The sequence below is a fragment of the Rhamphochromis longiceps genome, linkage group LG3 (assembly GCF_057381845.1).
Source record: "Rhamphochromis longiceps isolate RC_006_pf linkage group LG3, R_longiceps_female_GT1.1, whole genome shotgun sequence".
Classification (NCBI taxonomy): Eukaryota; Metazoa; Chordata; class Actinopteri; order Cichliformes; family Cichlidae; genus Rhamphochromis; species Rhamphochromis longiceps.
Window position 1 is genome coordinate 18,818,547 of NC_140559.1, and position 18,965 is coordinate 18,837,511.

The 18,965-nt window shown below is 41.0% G+C and overlaps 1 protein-coding gene across 2 annotated transcripts; it reads left to right on the forward strand.

Moving 5' to 3' along the window:
- The first annotated feature begins 1,834 nt into the window (after positions 1-1,834).
- Positions 1,835-17,121, forward strand: LOC146673277 (uncharacterized). 2 transcript variants are annotated; one of them, XM_085401895.1, is made up of 3 exons: positions 1,835-2,099; positions 14,762-14,902; positions 16,007-17,121. In XM_085401895.1, the coding sequence occupies exons 2-3, from the start codon at positions 14,885-14,887 to the stop codon at positions 16,829-16,831; spliced, it is 843 nt and encodes a 280-aa protein (XP_085258021.1). In that variant the 5' UTR covers positions 1,835-2,099; positions 14,762-14,884; the 3' UTR covers positions 16,832-17,121. The 2 variants fall into 2 exon arrangements, with proteins under 2 accessions (XP_085258021.1, XP_085258020.1); XM_085401894.1 differs by having other exon boundaries at positions 14,797-14,902.
- Positions 17,122-18,965: the final 1,844 nt, after the last annotated feature.

The window sequence follows — 18,965 nt, forward strand, 5'->3', positions numbered from 1 at the left end:
TTGAAAATTATATACTGTGCAAGACAACATACGAAATCAAAATTGAAGGGAAGAACATTATCACTTATTTTGAAACTAAAGAAAAAGAAAAATGTGCCATTGTCAATCTTTATATCTTATTAGGGAAATTCCATATACATAAATGTAAATTTCAAAACTCAACCCCATCATTTAATTTGTTTTTGATTGAAATTGAATATTATTTAAACTCTCTTAAATTAACTTCCAATAAGAAAGGTTTATCACTGATTGAAATTCATTCAGAAATGTTTAACAAATGAGCTGTCACAAGTACTAAATTATGAAGTCTGTCACATCCCCCCCCCCTTTTTTTTTTCTTTTTTCTCTCCTTTATTTATTTGTCCTGCTTGTTTCATTGTACTGTATATTGTTGCTTTTGTTTGTCTTGTATGTCCACTATTCAGGCTGAACTGGAATGACTGGCTGTTCATTTTGTAAGCTCAATAAAGTTTGAAAAAAAAAAAAAAACGTTTCCAGCAATGGCGGCCGCTACTAAGTTTTAAAATTACTCTTACTAATCTTTCTGGGTCACAAAATAAACTTTTAACATATTTTCAGGCAAGAAAGTAGCTTTGTAAACATCAAATATCTGCTCGGTTTATCAAGATATCGCATATTTGCAAAAGTGCTTCGACGTTTTCGGAGCATCTGCTACCCACCAGCCCAACAATAACCTAAAAATGTTATTGTTGGGCTTTTTTCAGTGTTTTATTTGCTCGTGAGTAAATCGGTTTGGCTGAGATTAAAGTTATTAGATTAGATTAGATAAAATAAAACTTTATTAATCCCCCAGGATTTTCACACAGCTGAATAAACGTCAAGCAGAAAACTGATTAAACAGAAGTGTGAGACGGTCGAGAATTTACGCCAGTGTCCTGTTATATTTTAGATAGCAAGGAGCAGACGGCCGAGTTTATTAAACTCCACCGAGACAGCGGTGAAGCTAATCAGAAGGCTAGACCGTCCAATTTCCCCAGCCGTTTACTTCCGGCCTACCCGACCTTCTGAGGACCCGGCCCACGTAGACCGCGAAGGCCGGGTCCTCAGGAGGATGCAGCCCATGAATTTGGACACATGCTCTATTGTCATTGATCTCTCCTGCCTCCCCTTTCCCTCATCCAACTCCTGGCCTCTGTGGAAGCTCCGCCACTATCAGCACCAAACTTTTTTACACATCGGCCAGCATCTGGCCAATCCACCACATTTCATTGTTTATACCATTAAAGAAAAACGAAAAATAACCATCGGCCCACCGGGCAAATGCCCGATGGCAAGTCCAGCTATGACTTCAGTCTTTCTGTCACTGAATTTTAAAAAGCTAAGAGTCTCTTTAGTAAATACAGCAGCAACGATCAAAAGACGTGTTTGAGCTGCTGCAGATGTTAGTAAATCTGACCCTAAATGTTCCTTTTTCTTTAACATTCAAACGTTGTAATGAAGGGATATTTTAACAGGCTGTTCTCGTTTATATGACTTCCATAAAACAACAGGGTTAGAACACATTGTGACGAAGTAAGATGTTTGTTTTGTAGTCCATCTTCAGCACAATGTAGTTTCAACAGGCGGACATCCGGTGTCACATTGTTACAGAGAGACAAGTGTAAGGCTGTTCCAATTCTCAGCACCGCTCCTCTCTTTTCCTGAGTCCTTAGCAATTCTCCTTCCCACGATGACGTTTTCTTCGAAGCCAAGGAAAAGAGTTTGGGAAAATGAGATAGGCCCTAATTTTGAAATTTTAAATAACACCCACGTGGTTACGTTGCCCAGCTGAGTCACGTGGCCGCACAGCAACAAATCACAGCAGAGCCGGAAAAGGAGGCGGAGCAAAGTGTGTGTGCAGGAGAGGAGTCGAGCAGAGAGAGCTGCTTTTTCCATGAAACGGGAGTGGAGTAGTAAACTTACAGGAACATATACAACTACCAACGTTGGGATTAATATCTGCATCGATCTCCACACCCTTGTCTCCTGGATCGTAGCTCAGATCAGCGTGAACCACGTGGGTCTCTGCTCCCTGATCTGTTTCTTAAGACTTCCAGCTTCATCACGGAGTTTCTCTCGGTTTGTGGGCTCATCTAAAGGTAAGCACCGAGCTAACTTTAATGTGGGTTCAGTTTATGTTGAGTTTAGCTCTGTTGAGAAATAATAGATTGCTTGCTATACATTGGAGTTAGACAGACTGTAGAGTTTGTGATTGCTTGCAACGTTAGAATATGGCGGTTGCTAGGGGGTAAGAACAAAAGGATGGGGTGCAGGGCAGGAGAACAACCAACCCCCAGGACAGGAAACCGCGGTAAAGTGAGCCGTCATTTGTGAGCCGCGGGCAAGCCAGCCGCCTCCTATCCGCCGCATAAATTTCCTTGCGCTTTTACACCAGTCTTTACGGTAGCGCCTTTTCGCTTTGTATAAAAATTCATTAAAAATCACCCTGAGTAGTTGATGTCCAACTTTCAACACATCCCTCCTCTGGGACACCTACTGTACCTGTGTGCCAAGTTTCAGACAGATTTACTGTAGAATTCCTCAGAAATTAAAGGGTACTTGTATCCAATGCAATACAGCCAATACAATAGAATTATGTCAATTTTCAAAAATTCATTAAAAATCATCCTGAGTAGTTGATGTCCAACTTTCAACAGATTCCTTCTCTGGGACACCTACTGTACCTGTGTGCCAGGTTTCATCCAGATTTACTGTAAAATTCCTCAGAAATTAAAGGAAACTTCTATTCAACGCAATCAGCCAATACAATAGAATTATGTCAATTTTCAAAAATTCATTAAAAATTATCCTGAGTAGTTGATGTCCAACTTTCAACACATCCCTCCTCTGGGACACCTACTGTACCTGTGTGCCAAGTTTCAGCCAGATTTACTGTAGAATTCCTCAGAAATTAAAGGAAACATATATTCAATTCAATACAGTCAATACAATAGAATTATTGTCAATTTTCAAAAATTCATTAAAAATCATCCCGAGTAGTTGAGGTCCAACTTTCAACAGATTCCTTCTCTGGGACACCTACTGTACCTGTGTGCCAAGTTTCAGCCAGGTTTACTGTAGAATTCCTCAGAAATTAAAGGAAACTTATATTCAACGCAATCAGCCAATACAATAGAATTATGTCAATTTTCAAAAATTCATTAAAAATCATCCTGAGTAGTTGAGGTTTCAACCCTTTTTCTAGTCAGTGGGTGTGTGGGCAGACAACTCTGGCTTGTCACCCAGTTGGATTTCCTGGTATTTGTAAGATGGCACTATCTACAAATCAGGACACATTAACCATGATATTTAAAAAATGACATGATGACATAGTCCTTGGTCAGTTTACCAAGCATTTCTCAGTTTTGTTTTTTATAGTTCTGTTCATCATATCATTGTTTGTGAGTCCTGGATTATTTGATGATATGTTTACATTATGTATTCTTTTGTTTTCAGTTCCATAAGTAAGCTTTTAAGTGTAGTTCTTTTTCAGCATTCCACAAGTGGATGGAAGACTTGTGAAAACACTCTAGTGTTAAAGCCAGTCTTGTCTTCATGTCTGTTTATGCTTTTGTCTGTGTCAAGCTCATGTATCTTAGGTCTGTGTTTTAGTTTGGTGGCCTCTTGTCTCGTTCTTGTGTTGAGTCTTACGTCCACTGTCTTCTTATTCCCAATGTATCCCTGCTGTGTTACACAGCTGTCTCCAATTCCCCTAATCGCCATCCTATTTATACATTTTGCCAATCTCCCGGTCTGAAGTACTCGATTCTATTCTATTCTATTTATATAGGGAGTGCAGAATTATTAGGCAAGTTGTATTTTTGAGGAATAATTTTATTTTTGAACAACAACCATGTTCTCAATGAACCCAAAAAACTCATTAATATCAAAGCTGAATGTTTTTGGAAGTAGTTTTTAGTTTGTTTTTAGTTTTAGCTATTTTAGGGGGATATCTGTGTGTGCAGGTGACTATTACTGTGCATAATTATTAGGCAACTAAACAAAAACCAAATATATGCCCATTTCAATTATTTATTTTTACCAGTGAAACCAATATAACATCTCCACATTCACAAATATACATTTCTGACATTCAAAAACAAAACAAAAACAAATCAGCGACCAATATAGCCACCTTTCTTTGCAAGGACACTCAAAAGCCTGCCATCCATGGATTCTGTCAGTGTTTTGATCTGTTCACCATCAACATTGCGTGCAGCAGAAACCACAGCCTCCCAGACACTGTTCAGAGAGGTGTACTGTTTTCCCTCCTTGTAAATCTCACATTTGATGATGGACCACAGGTTCTCAATGGGGTTCAGATCAGGTGAACAAGGAGGCCATGTCATTAGTTTTTCTTCTTTTATACCCTTTCTTGCCAGCCACGCTGTGGAGTACTTGGACGCGTGTGATGGAGCATTGTCCTGCATGAAAATCATGTTTTTCTTGAAGGATGCAGACTTCTTCCTGTACCACTGCTTGAAGAAGGTGTCTTCCAGGAACTGGCAGTAGGACTGGGAGTTGAGCTTGACTCCATCCTCAACCCGAAAAAGCCCCACAAGCTCATCTTTGATGATACCAGCCCAAACCAGTACTCCACCTCCACCTTGCTGGCGTCTGAGTCGGACTGGAGCTCTCTGCCCTTTACCAATCCAGCCACGGGCCCATCCATCTGGCCCATCAAGACTCACTCTCATTTCATCAGTCCATAAAACCTTAGAAAAACCAGTCTTGAGATATTTCTTGGCCCCGTCTTGACGTTTCAGCTTGTGTGTCTTGTTCAGTGGTGGTCGTCTTTCAGCCTTTCTTACCTTGGCCATGTCTCTGAGTATTGCACACCTTGTGCTTTTGGGCACTCCAGTGATGTTGCAGCTCTGAAATATGGCCAAACTGGTGGCAAGTGGCATCTTGGCAGCTGCACGCTTGACTTTTCTCAGTTTATGGGCAGTTATTTTGCGCCTTGGTTTTTCCACACGCTTCTTGCGACCCTGTTGACTATTTTGAATGAAACGTTTGATTGTTCGATGATCACGCATCAGAAGCTTTGCAATTTTGAGACTGCTGCATCCCTCTGCAAGATATCTCACTATTTTTGACTTTTCTGAGCCCGTCAAGTCCTTCTTTTGACCCGTTTTGCCAAAGGAAAGGACGTTGCCTAATAATTATGCACACCTGATATACGGTGTTGATGTCATTAGACCACACCCCTTCTTATTACAGAGATGCACATCACCTAATATGCTTAATTGGTAGTAGGCTTTCGAGCCTATACAGCTTGGAGTAAGACAACGTGCATGAAGAGGATGATGTGGACAAAATACTCATTTGCCTAATAATTCTGCACTCCCTGTACAGCGCCAAATCACAACAACAGTCACCTAAAGACACTTTATGTTGCTGGGTAAAAACACAACAATAATACAAAGAAAACCCCAACAATTTAAGTACCCCATATGAGCTAACATTTAGTGTGAGTGGGAAGGAAAAACTCCATTTGAAGAGGTAGAAACATCTGGCAGAAACAGGCTCAAGGAGAGACAGCCATCTGCTGTGACTGGCTGAGGTTGATGAAAAGGAGACAGGAAAACATATACACTGTGCAAGAGATGCATACTAACTAATGATTAAATGCAGAGAGGTGTATAAACACAGAACGAGCAAAGAAGGAAAAAATTCATACATGATTGGAAGCCCGCAAGAGCCTAGGCTTATTGCAGCACAAATAAGGGAAGATTCAGGGGCACCTGATCCACTATAACTGTATTATTTGTCAAAACTGAAGGTGTTAATGCTAATCTCAAAAGCAGAGACGGGTGTTTGTCTTCTGAATTAATTTAGAATAGAATATAATTCAACTTTATTGTCATTGCACATGTCACAGGTACAAGGCAAGAAAATGCAGTTTGCATCCATCCAGAAGTGCTTTAGCCATGATATAGATATATTAGAATATATATTAGCAATAATATAGGTATGTAAGTATATTACAGAAATGGTTCTATTATGGTATGTTACAATGTACACGGTATGAAGGTATGTTATGAATATGCTATAACTATAAGTATAGTTACAGGCTGTAGTGAGTACAAACTATTTACACGCTATGAACAGGATATAAATATAAAAAACTATACAGAATATGAGATATACAGCTATACAGAAATGTGAACTATGCAGGTTATAAACAGTTGTAGAATTAAAAATGATCGTATTGTACAGAATGATGTGAGCTGCATCCACAGAAGAGAGGTCTAAGAGATGAAGACTCTGATTACCGTTCAACCTTAAAATTCTATAGGAACCACAAGTACACCTAATATTCCAAAATTAAAATCTGGATTTCAGAGCGAGTCAGTGAAGAAAAGCAAATATGCTGTCTCTTTATAGTCACTGTCATGACTCTCTCAGCAGCACTTTTGATCCATCAATATTAAACAATTATTGATGCAGCAGATTGAGATTAAACCTGGCACACAGGTACAGTAGGTGTCCCAGAGAAGGAATCTGTTGGAAGTTGGACCTCAACTACTCAGGATGATTTTTCATGAATTTTTTAAAATTGACATAATTATATTGTATTGGCTGACTGCATTGGATACAAGTACCCTTTAATTTCTGAGAAATTCTACAGTAAATCTGGCTGAAACTTGGCACACAGGTATAGTAGGTGTCCCAGAGGAGGGATGTGTTGAAAGTTGGACCTCAACTACTCAGGATGATTTGTAATGAATTTTTTAAAATTGACATAATTCTATTGTATTGGCTGACTGCATTGGATACAAGTACCCTTTAATTTTTGAGGAATTCTACAGTAAATCTGGATGAAACTTGGCACACAGGTACAGTAGGTGTCCCAGAGGAGGGATGTGTTGAAAGTTGGACCTCAACTACTCAGGATGATTTTTAATGAATTTTTGAAAATTGACAATAATTCTATTGTATTGGCTGATTGCGTTGAATATAAGTTTCCTTTAATTTCTGAGAAATTCTACAGTAAATCTGGCTGAAACTTGGCACACAGGTACAGTAGGTGTCCCAGAGAAGGAATCTGTTGAAAGTTGGACATCAACTACTCAGGATGATTTTTAATGAATTTCTGACATTTCCATAATTGTATTGACTGTATCGGGCTGTTTCATTGTAATTTGTGTGCGCACGTGCTCGCGTTCGTGCACGTGCACGTGTGCGCGGGTATAGGCTTTCAATCGGCACATAAAGCGAACAGGCGCTACCGTGAAGACTGGTGTAAAAGCGCAAGGAAATTTATGCGGCGGATAAGAGGCGGCTGGCTTGACCGCGGCTCACAAATGACGGCTCACTTTACCGCGGTGACAGGAAGCCACGGGTACAAGCGTGGGGGAGGGCAATTAGTCATTGAAATAGGCCTTCATAGGACGATCTCCAGATGCATCCAGGGCTGGACTGGGATAAAAAAATCGACCCGGGCATTTTGACTGAGACCGGTGTTCCAGTTTAACTGGCGTCGCAGATTAACTGGCTTTGGACGAACAAATGTGTGGCAGTACGAGCAGGGCTGGACTGGCCATCGAGCATACCCAGCATTTGCCCAGTGGGCCGCCCTTGATTTTTCGTTTTTATGGGCCGATGGGGTTTTATTTCTTTTCTCTTTTTTACGGTATAAATGAATGGTGGGGGATTGGCCAGTTGGTTATGATCAACTGAATTGAGCTGGACCAATTACAGCCGAGGAAGTCGAACTAAAGTTGAGGTGAAAAGCAAGGCGGTTTGTCCCGTACTACTTCAGCTAGAAAGCTGCTAATTCAGTTATGAAACTGATCAGTGACCAGCTGATCGGCTTTTCTCTGCGCCAGAAAGAGAAAACCAGCGAGGTCGCATTAAACAACAGCAGCACGTTTAACCCTTGGATGCACAACCTACCAATACCTAAACTCTTCCACGAGTGGGGTCAAAAATGACCCCAAATAAAATCAATGCATTTTGCTATAAACTCGGTTGTTATTCTTCAAAATCTTTAAAATGAAGAGTTGTAATATTTTCATATTTGAGGTATTCCTCATAAAACATGTTTGTGACATAAGGCCCGTTTCATTTTTATTTATTTTTTCATTAATTTTAAGAAATTGGAGTTTTTGTATCACTTGTATCACTTTTGTATGCTTGCTCAGTATATACTGCAGAAGCTGGGTCTTCCCTCTGAAAGGCACAATTGGTTCATCCGCTGTAACACAATCACTGAGCATGAATTTCTGCCTGCAGTTGACCAGGAACAGGCCCCATATGTAGAAAGGAAAGCTGCCACGTGGTTTGTTTTCAGTCGGTAGGCTCTGGTCCTCTTGTCATCAAAGTGCAAGACGGGCGAATATCTTCAAATCTTTGAATTGACATAGTGGCCTTGTACAATTGGTTATGCAGAGGACTCCTAAAAAGCACACCGACTGGTATATCCCAGTTCTTCTCACTTCCTGCAAGAATGGTCAATCAAATAAAGGCCAGGAGCTTATGTTTGATTACATTTTTCCACTCTTTTCCCCTGTCTGTGGCGACTCTTTGTGCCTCCATGTTTGTGCATGTCAGCACCTCTTCTATTATATTATCAGACATGAACATCTTCCATACATCTATAGGGGAGACCGTACTAAACCCAGGTGCAAGCCCTAGCCGACTAATTCAGAATATTGTGGCTAGAGCAGTAAGAGGGGCTCATTCTGTTGGACTCAATATCCATTTCCTCTTCAGAGGACTCATCTGAGGACTCCTCTGTGTCTGACTGGCCTTGTTCAGGGGGGGGGACAATAGTCTGGGTCCTCTATATCTGAGATGTCCGAGTCAATGCCTCCGATGGGCTCTTCATCCCATCCATCTTGGATCATTTGTAGGGAAAGGTCCACAGGGATCCTAGCTGGCCTCATAGCAGCCATGTTACTTTAGATATTAAAAAAAAACCCCATCAAAACCCACCCACCCATGAATTTGGAAACTCTTCATCACGTGACGTAATCGGCCTTCAAATCCCGCTTTCAAAGCTGCAGACTCTGGGGATGTCCAAATTCATGGGCTGCATCCTCTTGAGGCTGCATTTGAAGTACGTTTGTAGGATGCATCCTATGGATTTTGACACCTCTTCTGAATTGGAATACAGCCATAGAGTGGGGGGCGGGATCTGGCTGAGGCAGCTCTTACTCCTCATTTAAAGACAGGCAGACCTCCACTGTCATTCTTGTGAGATTTAAGGCGACACAAAATGCTTGGAGAACAAAACTCAATTTTTGTCCTTTAAACAGGGGTTAACAAAACACTAAGAATCATAGTGGTGTTTCCATTTCCATTGCAAATTCTTTGCAGTCTCTCTCCTAGTTCGTTAAAACGTCCTACATGTGTGAGTTGCTGAAGCACATGTCGCGGTTCCCCCTTTTGTGCAAACAAAAGAACAATGGGACTGAGGCAATTTTCCCTCAGGATGGCCAGTCACCACGTGCCTGTGATTCATCAAAACTCACCTGAGAAATCCTGCTCATCAAGGCCGAACTGTTATGGAAATTTTAGAAAACTCGCTGCAACATACCCTGTGAGCTGGGTTTGAAGTGTGTTTAATAAACACATTACAATTTGGGTGGGAACATCCCAGTCAACACAAGGATCATCTCTGAAGTTTTGCCGCCACCCTCACAGACACTCTCAAACAAAGAACATTCCACAGGACATCACGTATCCCTATACCTTCAGTCCAGCTCATCCTTGACCTCAGAGAAAAATTACAACCACCTGTCACCTCCCTTAAAGTAGGCTGTCTGGAGATCTTCCAGTCTACGATGGGTCCACTGTGAAGGTGCAATAACATGGGGCCCACTTGTGATAACATTCTATGTGAATGCATACAACTGATGAACACTGAAGTGAGAAAATAAAATTACTATTACTAATGTGATATGATTAAAACATAGGAAAAGAAATCTGCCACCACATCATGAAAATAACATACTGGTGGTAAATACACATAGAAATGAACAATTACAAGATTAAGTCTTCATAGCCCACAAGTTCATGCGACCCTAGGATGTCGCTGTCATCTTCCTGTTCCTGAAAAAAACATACATACATCAACCCTTTCCTTGTCTGCTTGGAGTAGGTACAATCTTGCATATCAGTGTCAAGTCAGTTAACCATTTGTCCCCATTATCAGTCCAGTCAGTCCCCGTATGTTTATTGGTGAAAGCACAACTTCTTCTGTCGACTTAAGTTTCTACTGCCAGTAGTGATGTGTCGGTCGCGAACGAAATGAATCTCAGAGCCGGATCTTTGAAGTGAGCGTCACGAGCTGTAGGGTTTATTTTCTTTCTCTCACCTTCTCTGTCACACTTTTTTCCGCTTCACTCCACACGCGAGCCTTGTGCTTTGCGCTGGGAAGAGGGGGGAGGGGCAGTAGTTACGCTCGCAGTAGCACATGAACAGAGCGAGACAGAAAGAGAGCCAGGGACAACAACATCCCATTAGAAAGGTATAGGAATCAACCACAACTATTTTCAGTTGCAGATGATAAAGGATTCAGAAAGTTTATTCATGCAGGCCCATATGACAGAGAATATGCATCTTCTTTTTGTTTTCATATTTTAATTAATATTTTATTGTGTTGTGGTTTGCAGTGTTTTGTTTTGTTTCACTTTAAATTAGTTTAAAAGGAAAAAGATGAAAATTTAAATAGTTAAAAGTTGGTTTTTGTATCATATGATTAATTTATTACATTTTATGTGGACTGAATCAATAAAAGTATATTTACGGTGGTCCCTAGAGACAAAGCATGTATAAACCCTGAGGCACGCACAAACTCCAAAACACGTACAAAACACAACAGAAGTGCTCCAGGATGCTAGGCGCAGTGTAATTACTAGGGGTGCAACGATATTCGTATCGATATTGAACCGTTCGATACAGTGCTTTCGGTTCGGTACGCATATGTATCGAACAATACAAAATTTGTAATTTCTTTTCCAACTTTCCTTCTGACGATGCTGTCTGTGTGGAGCGCTCAGTGAATCTGCATTCGACTACTCCGCCTAGGCTGCACTGTCGAGCGCAGATCCACTGAGCGCTCCACACAGACAGCATCCTCAGAAGGAAGAGCGCAGGGCAAGCATGACAAGTGAAATCTCCCGCAGCAAGCTTAAACATGTGAGAGGTTGATCGCGCAGAGAATCGCTGAGCATTATGTGAGTGCGTGTGTAAAAGCAGCAGGATATATATTTTAGTTCTGCTGAGCCAAATAAGACAGGTCAGGGTGAAGAAGTGACAGCCAAAGAAAAGCTTACCACAAAACAGAAAAGTTATGACAAATCAGACTATAAGGCAAAAAGAAAGTGCAGCTTTATGGTTTCATGGACAAAAGAATTTCTGTGGCTGCAATATGATGAGCTATATAACCAGGGGTGCACATAAGTAGTCCGCAGGTGCGCATTCGCTGTCAAAATAAAAAAACACGCACAAGGGTTAGGGTTAAATTTAAAAACTGTACTTTTGAGTTAAAATATATATTTATAATTTTAATAAATGACAAATTAAAAAGGCATGAACATTTTTTTGTATCGAAAAAATATCGAACCGTGACACCAAAGTATCGAACCGAACCGAACCGTGAATTTTGTGTATCGTTGCACCCCTAGTAATTACGTTAGTAATTTTTTTTGTGCATAATTTTATATTGTTGTTAATAATAAATTAATTAAAGCAACAAAAAAACCTCAAGAGCTGGCTGGGAGGCGAAAGAGCCAGCTCTTTTTAGTGAGCCGAGACGAAAGAGCCGGTTCTCTAAAAAGAGCCGGAAATCCCATCACTAACTGCCAGCAACATGACATCATTTCAAAAAAGAAAAAAGATGAATTCAGAATTGATTACCTTGCTGATTCCTTTTAGACAAGGGACTTGGGACTTACTATCTAATCGTGTCCCACATAGGTGACTTTCTCCAGAGCCCATTGTAAGGTGGAGAAGCTCACCTTACCATCGTTTTTAAAGCAACAGTTTTGTATAGCACGTTTAGTTCCAATCATGCAGGCCTGCTTGAAGGAGAGCAGATTCTCAAACCTAACTTTCAGTGCACTCCTCAAACATATATAATAAAAGTTTCATCCCATGTAACAAGGTGTATGTCATGGTAAAACCTCCCCTACACATCAGGAACAAGAAACTAAGAATCTACTAGTCTCACTCATTTAATCCCTCTGCTGCATTCTGTTCACCCCTGCTATAATTCAATCATCTTTCCTAATATAATATTAGTCCACTAGTTCATATATTGCTTCTCATCCCACTAAGTGAACCATGAAATCAGAAACACAGGCTTAAAATACTATCTGGTCTTCTTGAGCTTCATTACATGCGTGTATGTGTTAGTAGGATTAATACATTTTGTGCTCCTTAAAGGTTAAAATATCAATACTACACTCTCAATATCAGGAGAGCAAATCAATATGTCCTTCTTGTTTCAGAAACATCTAAAGTCAGGTTCAGCTAAATCCTAAGCGTTTGCGAGTTCACCAAGTGGATGTAAAGGTGTTGTTAACACCTTCAACAGGTGATGTGATGTGTGCCACTTCTACCGTATTTTCACGACCATAAGGCGCACTGTGCTAAAAGGCGCAGTCTCAGTTATGTGTGCCATTACTGTATTTAACACACACATAAGGCGCACTGGATCATAGGGCGCATACAAGTACCGTATGCGTATTTAAAAATAAAGCGGGAGCAAACCTGAATTCGGTACCTTACTCACATTTCTATTGCCGGTAATCGTCATCATCAACAACACACAAGCATACAAGTATGCATATTTAAAAATAAAGCAGGAGCAAAACTGAGTTTGGTACTCACATTTTTATCATCAATCAAACCCATGGAAGTCCTCATCCTCTGTGTCTGAATTGAACAGCTGCGCTAAATCTCCATCAAACATTCCAGGTTCACTGTCTTCACCGTCAGAGTCACTTTCCGTGCCGTGCGGCTCCTCGGAAACGATGCCGGCTTTTGCGAAAGCTCGAACAACAGTGCCAGCAGACATGTTAGCCCAAGCATCTACAATCCATTGGCAAATTGTGGCGTAACTCGCCCGGCGCTGCCTTCCACTCTTAGTGAAACTGTGGTCTCCACCGGTCATCCATCGCTCCCAGGCCGCTCGCAGCCTTACTTTGAACGGGCGGTTCACACCGATGTCCAGCGGTTGGAGTTCCTTTGTCAGGCCTCCCGGAATGACAGCAAGCTCACAGTGCATTTGTTGCACTAGTTTTTTCACATCGGCTGTGAGATGCATAGAGTCACAGATCAACAGCGATGGTGATGCGTGGAAAAAACCACCTGGTCTCCTTACATACACCTCCCTCAGCCACTCTTTCATCATTTCCTCATCCATCCAGCCCTTTTCATTTGCCTTAATGATGATTCCTGCTGGAAACTTCTCTTTAGGCAAAGTCTTTCGCTTAAAAATCACCATAGGCGGCAGTTTCTGTCCATTAGCATGGCAGCCAAGCACAACAGTAAAAGAAGACTTTTCATACCCCGTTGTGCGTATCGCTACCGTGCTGGTCCCCTTCTTCTCCACAGTGTGACTCACCGGGATGTCAAAAGTGAGCGGGACCTCGTCCATGTTAGTGATGTAGCTGGGCTGGATGTTTTTGTCGCCGATGTGTTTGCTGCAGTAGGAGCGGAAGATGGCCAGCTTTTCCTTATAATCCGCTGGAAGTTGCTGCGCTACCGTAGTCCTGGTCCGGATGGAAAAATGGCACCGTGTCATAAAAAGTGAAAGTGAAACTGCTTTTAGCCGAATGGTGACCGTCGAAACGCTTCTCCCGCTCGCTCTTTGCTCGATGATCCACCGCTCGAGTCTTTCCTCCAACTCGAGCCACCTCGCCTTATGTCCGCGGAAACTCAGCTGCGTTTTCTTGACCTGCCGGAGCTTGTTTTCTAGCTTCCTCCATTTGCGAACTATCGATTCGTTAATCTTAAATTCTCTCGCCGCTGCTCGATTTCCATGTTCCTCCGCGTAGCTGATGGCCTTCAGTTTAAACTGTGCTTCATAAGCGTGTCTCTTTGCCATTTTCAGGGTTGTTAAAACAACGATGTCTTGCATAATGCACATACCTGTTCTTTTATACAGGTATGTGCGATTGTCCCGGTATATACGATCAACGCCCACACTTCACCCTTTAACGTTCTCATGGTGTTCTCTACTACGTTCTCCTTACAACACATAGGGCGCACCGCGCTATAGGGCGCGCCGCACTTTTTGAAGAAAATCTAAGGCTTTTAAGTGCGCCTTATGGTCGTGAAAATACGGTATGATTTTTGCTAGCCCTATATGGAGGACCACAAGAGCCACGCACATCGAAATAAAGAATTCTGTGCTTAAATAATGAATTGTAGAATACATTCTCCATTTGTGAAATACTTTTTGAATTCCACATTAACAAAGTGATTTTTTAAAATGTTTTTTAAAAACCTCATTACCATCCTAGCTCCCCTAGGATGGTAATGAGGTGCTTGGAAATGTTGTAGTTGGCTGAGTTTATACTGCTACAACATTTCCAAGCTGGACTCCTTTGTGAAACTATGGAAGTCCATATATACAGGGTGTTGCATCCCCTGGGTAAAGGCGGCTTTTTACCTTTCAGGTTCTTGTAGGCAACTGATGACTTTCTTTTTGTAGTTGCTTCTGGGGTTTTACCTTGAAGCTTCATGGGTATTGTTGTCACTGAGGAGTGTAGTAATGTTTATTTGCTCTGCTTCTTTTTGTCAGGGATAAAATACAAATATATACTTTTTGTGTCCCAGCTGAGTAACAGGAAGAGAAGGGTCTGGTGGTGCAGCAGAGGAACAATTTCAGCCATTTGGACTCAGCTCAGCCACTACAGAGGAAACAATGTCTTCAACACAGAAGGTGAGAAAAATATCACAGTTACACTGTTATTGAAACTGTGTGCACAGCTGGTTGGTTTTTAATAACACATTAACAGCAGCTTTATCTTTTCCATCCTGGGCTCCTCCATATATACAGAATCTACATTCACAACCAAAAACCACAGAAGTTAGAAGAAAATACAAAGATGATATTTTATCAGCACATATTGAAACAACAATATCATCTGTTGAACTCAAAAAATTTTATGAAGTTAAAGATTGTCTCCACTTATCACGTAGGGGTGGGGGAAAAAAATCGATACTGTGTAGTATCGTGATATTTTGTTTGCTAATAATGTATCGATACAGGGACAGCAGAAATCGATATTTTGTTACAAAAAAGGTTTTTGTGCTCTGACTTCAGAGCATGTTGATCCTTTTTCTGAGCAAGAATCCTGACATTCCTTCACTGTCCAAATGTGTTTAACTTTTTTTTGGCAGCAATAAACATGACAGTTTACTTATTTGAATTTAAGACATGTTTTATTTTAATTAAGTTTAAAACTTTTTTATTTAATGTAAAATTCTATTTTGTTTTAATTTACTTTCAAATTCTTCAGTTGCTGAATGGGCTGCATAGTTTTCCTAAATTGCATAGTTCAGAATAGCTGTAATTGTACCAGATGGTTGCATTCAGTTAAGTTGGACTAGACTGTAATACAAACCGTTCAGTTTGTCAACAATAAAACTGACTGAAATGAGAGAAAGACTGAGTGTGAGACTTTGATATTAGATAAAATGAATATTGATGAAGTGTACCTTTATGTACAGAATCTGAATATTGCAAAATATTTTTTAAAAAAAATCGCAATAATATCGTATCGTGCGTTAAGTATTGTGATAATATCGTATCGTGGGATGTATGGTGATTCCCACCTCTACTTATCAGTATTTCTTCAAGAATGTCATTTTCATTACAACTCTCATTGCACATCATTGTAATGTGACACTATCACCACAAGGTGGTGGTAACACACCAACAATGTGTTTTTTGTCACATTAAATTCCACCAATGGAGGGAGTTACAGTTTGTTCCATGACTGCATTTCACTCACTGCCTCTGTTTGTATCTCTGTCACTGCAGGACCAACATGAAGCGAGAAGTCAGTACTCTCAGGAGGCTGACAAACCTCACAGAAGAAAGGGAGAGAAGCCCTACAGCTGTGATGAGTGTGGGAAGGATTTTACCCAGGCTGGACACTTAAAAAGTCACCAAGTCATCCACAGTGGAGTTAAACCTTACAGCTGTGACTTGTGTGGAAAGTCTTTTAACCGGGCTGGAAGCTTAAAAAGACACCAACTCATCCACAGTGGAGTTAAACCTTACAGCTGTGATGAGTGTGGGAAGTCTTTTACCCAGGCTGGACACTTAAAAACTCACCAACTCATCCACAGTGCAGTTAAACCTTACAGCTGTGATGAGTGTGGAAAGTCTTTTGCCGAGACTCGAGGTTTAAAAAACCACCAACTCATCCACAGTGGAGTTAAAGCATACAGCTGTGACTTGTGTGGAAAGTCTTTTTTACGGGCTGGACACTTAAAAACACACCAACTCATCCACAGTGGAGTTAAAGAGTACATCTGTGGCTTGTGTGCTAAAGCTTTTGCTCGAAATGAACACTTACAGAAGCATCTAGTTACCCACTCTGGAATTAAGGTGTACAGCTGCGACTTTTGTGGAAAAACTTTCAACAACATACAGTACCGAAATATTCACCTACTGATTCACACTGGAAATGATGTTTACTGCTGTGATCAGTGTGGGAAACCGTTTACAACAGATGCACAGCTACAACAACACATGTTTAGCCACATTGAGGAGAGACCTTACAAATGTGACCTGTGTGAGAAGACTTTTAAAACTCCAAATCAGCTGAATAAACACCAACAGATCCACACCAGAAAGTAACTCTACAAGTGCAGTTACTGTGAGGATGTATTTAGTTTTTTATCTTGTAATTTTAACCTGAGTGTTTGGAACAAGTCTGATCAGTAAACTTATGGAGTTATTCTGAATGAACTGTTTGGAAAAATGAAGAATCATTTTCACTCAGTAAGCTGAGATTTGTAATGTAAACAGTTAAATGTAATTGGACGTTGGCAGAGTTGACTTACAGTGTCTTTGTTTAGAAGCAGAGCAACACAGATGGATCCTGTTCTCAGCCCTGTCGTCACTGTGGTGGTGGGAAAATTTCTCTGTGACCTTTGTGGAAAAACTTCCAATCTTCAACAGGACCTAAAACCACTTCAACGTAGCCACACTGGAGACAAAATGAACTACTGCAAAGAATGTGGGAGAGGCTTCCACACACCAAGTACATTAAAAATACATGACCTCTTCCACATTGGGGTCAAAAAGCACACCTGTGACTAGTGTGGGTCATCCTTCACCACTGCACGTGAGCTTAAAGAACAAGCATAAGTGAATCCACACAAAAGAGACACCATACAAGTGCAGACACTGTGACAAAAGCTTCTCACAATCAGGTCATCGTAACAAACATGAACGTACACACATGGAAGTGAACTTCAGCTGTGACCAGTGTGACAAGAGCTTCAGGAATCTCAGTTCATACTCCGAACACAAACGATCCCACACTGTAAATAAACTGTTTCACTGTTACCAATGTGCAAAAACCTTCACTTCATTATCTGCTCTGTGCAAACATCAGCCTGATCATGCAGGACTGAAATCACTGGATCACAATGACTCTGAAGAGAGAGAAAGATCCTCTTCTGGTTTCAGAGTTGGACTTGAGATCAGGCTCCACAGAGTTCAGATGGAATCTGTAGTTTTTATTATGAAATCCTGATAATGTTAAAGCATTAGTTATATTTGATTAACTCTGTGTAAAGTTTGTCTTATTAAATAGTTTGGTGTGAAAAATAAAGAATTGGTCTCACAACAAGTAGTTTGTTTCAGATTCAAACTAATTTAACTGTTTTCAGTGGAGGTTTATCAGAGGAGGAGACTCACACTGAACAGAGAGTGTGTTTAAGATACATTGTGATTAACATCTCACACATTCCAATAAAGCTGATGTTCCTGCATTGCAACAGCAGTTTGCAGATGTGTTGTGCACCTTTTTGAAACGCAGCCTGGCATGAAAGTGTGTTCATGACCTAACAGGTTGCCTGAGCAGAAGAGACAAATTGTGCAAAAGGATTTGGAGGAAATGTTGAAAATGCTGTTATCATAGGATGAAGTGAGGATTTGTTCCTCAGTGTTTGGTCTCCTATGCTTATCTGTTTGCCAGATGATTTGTCCCAGCTGTTGAGAGGGCCCGGTTGTTTTTAAGGTACTTCAAGGGAATTAAGGAGTGAGTGCAGGGTTTTATATGGTTCTTTGATGATTATCACAAAGTGAACAAGGTCTCATGGTTTGATGCTTATCCCATGCCAAAGGTTGACCTGGACTTTATAAGCACTCCTTGGTTGTTTATGATGCTGGATTTAACCAACGCCTACTGGCAGATTCCCTTGTCTGTACAGTCCAAAGACAAACACTGGTGATGGCCAGAGGGGCCGATGGCGCGTAATGGCAGCCTCGCAGTCAGTCTGCCCCAGGGCAGCTGTGGCTACAACTGCAGCTTTCCTCCACCAGTGTGTGAATGTGAGCGTGAATGAATAGTGGAATTGTAAACCACTTTGAGGGTCTGAGGAAAAAGTGCTGTATGAATGCAATCCATTATTATTATCATTATTATTATTATTATTATTATTATCATCAAAAACGTCTTTCTCCACTCTTTATGGTTTGTACCAATTTGTCACACTTCCGTTTGGCTTGTTTGAAGCCGCGGCCATTTTCCAGCACGTGCTGGAGCTACAGCTGCATCCTCACACTGCTTATGCTGTTTGCTACCTGGATGATGTTATCATTCATAGTGATTCATAGTGGTGGAGCATGTGCAGTGGTTGGTCACGGTCCCAGAGACCCTTTGGCAGGCAGGACTGATGGCAAACCCAAAGAAGTGTATGGTTGGATGGAGGGAGGTACAGTATTTGGGTACAATTTGGGAGCTGGGCATGTGCATCCACAC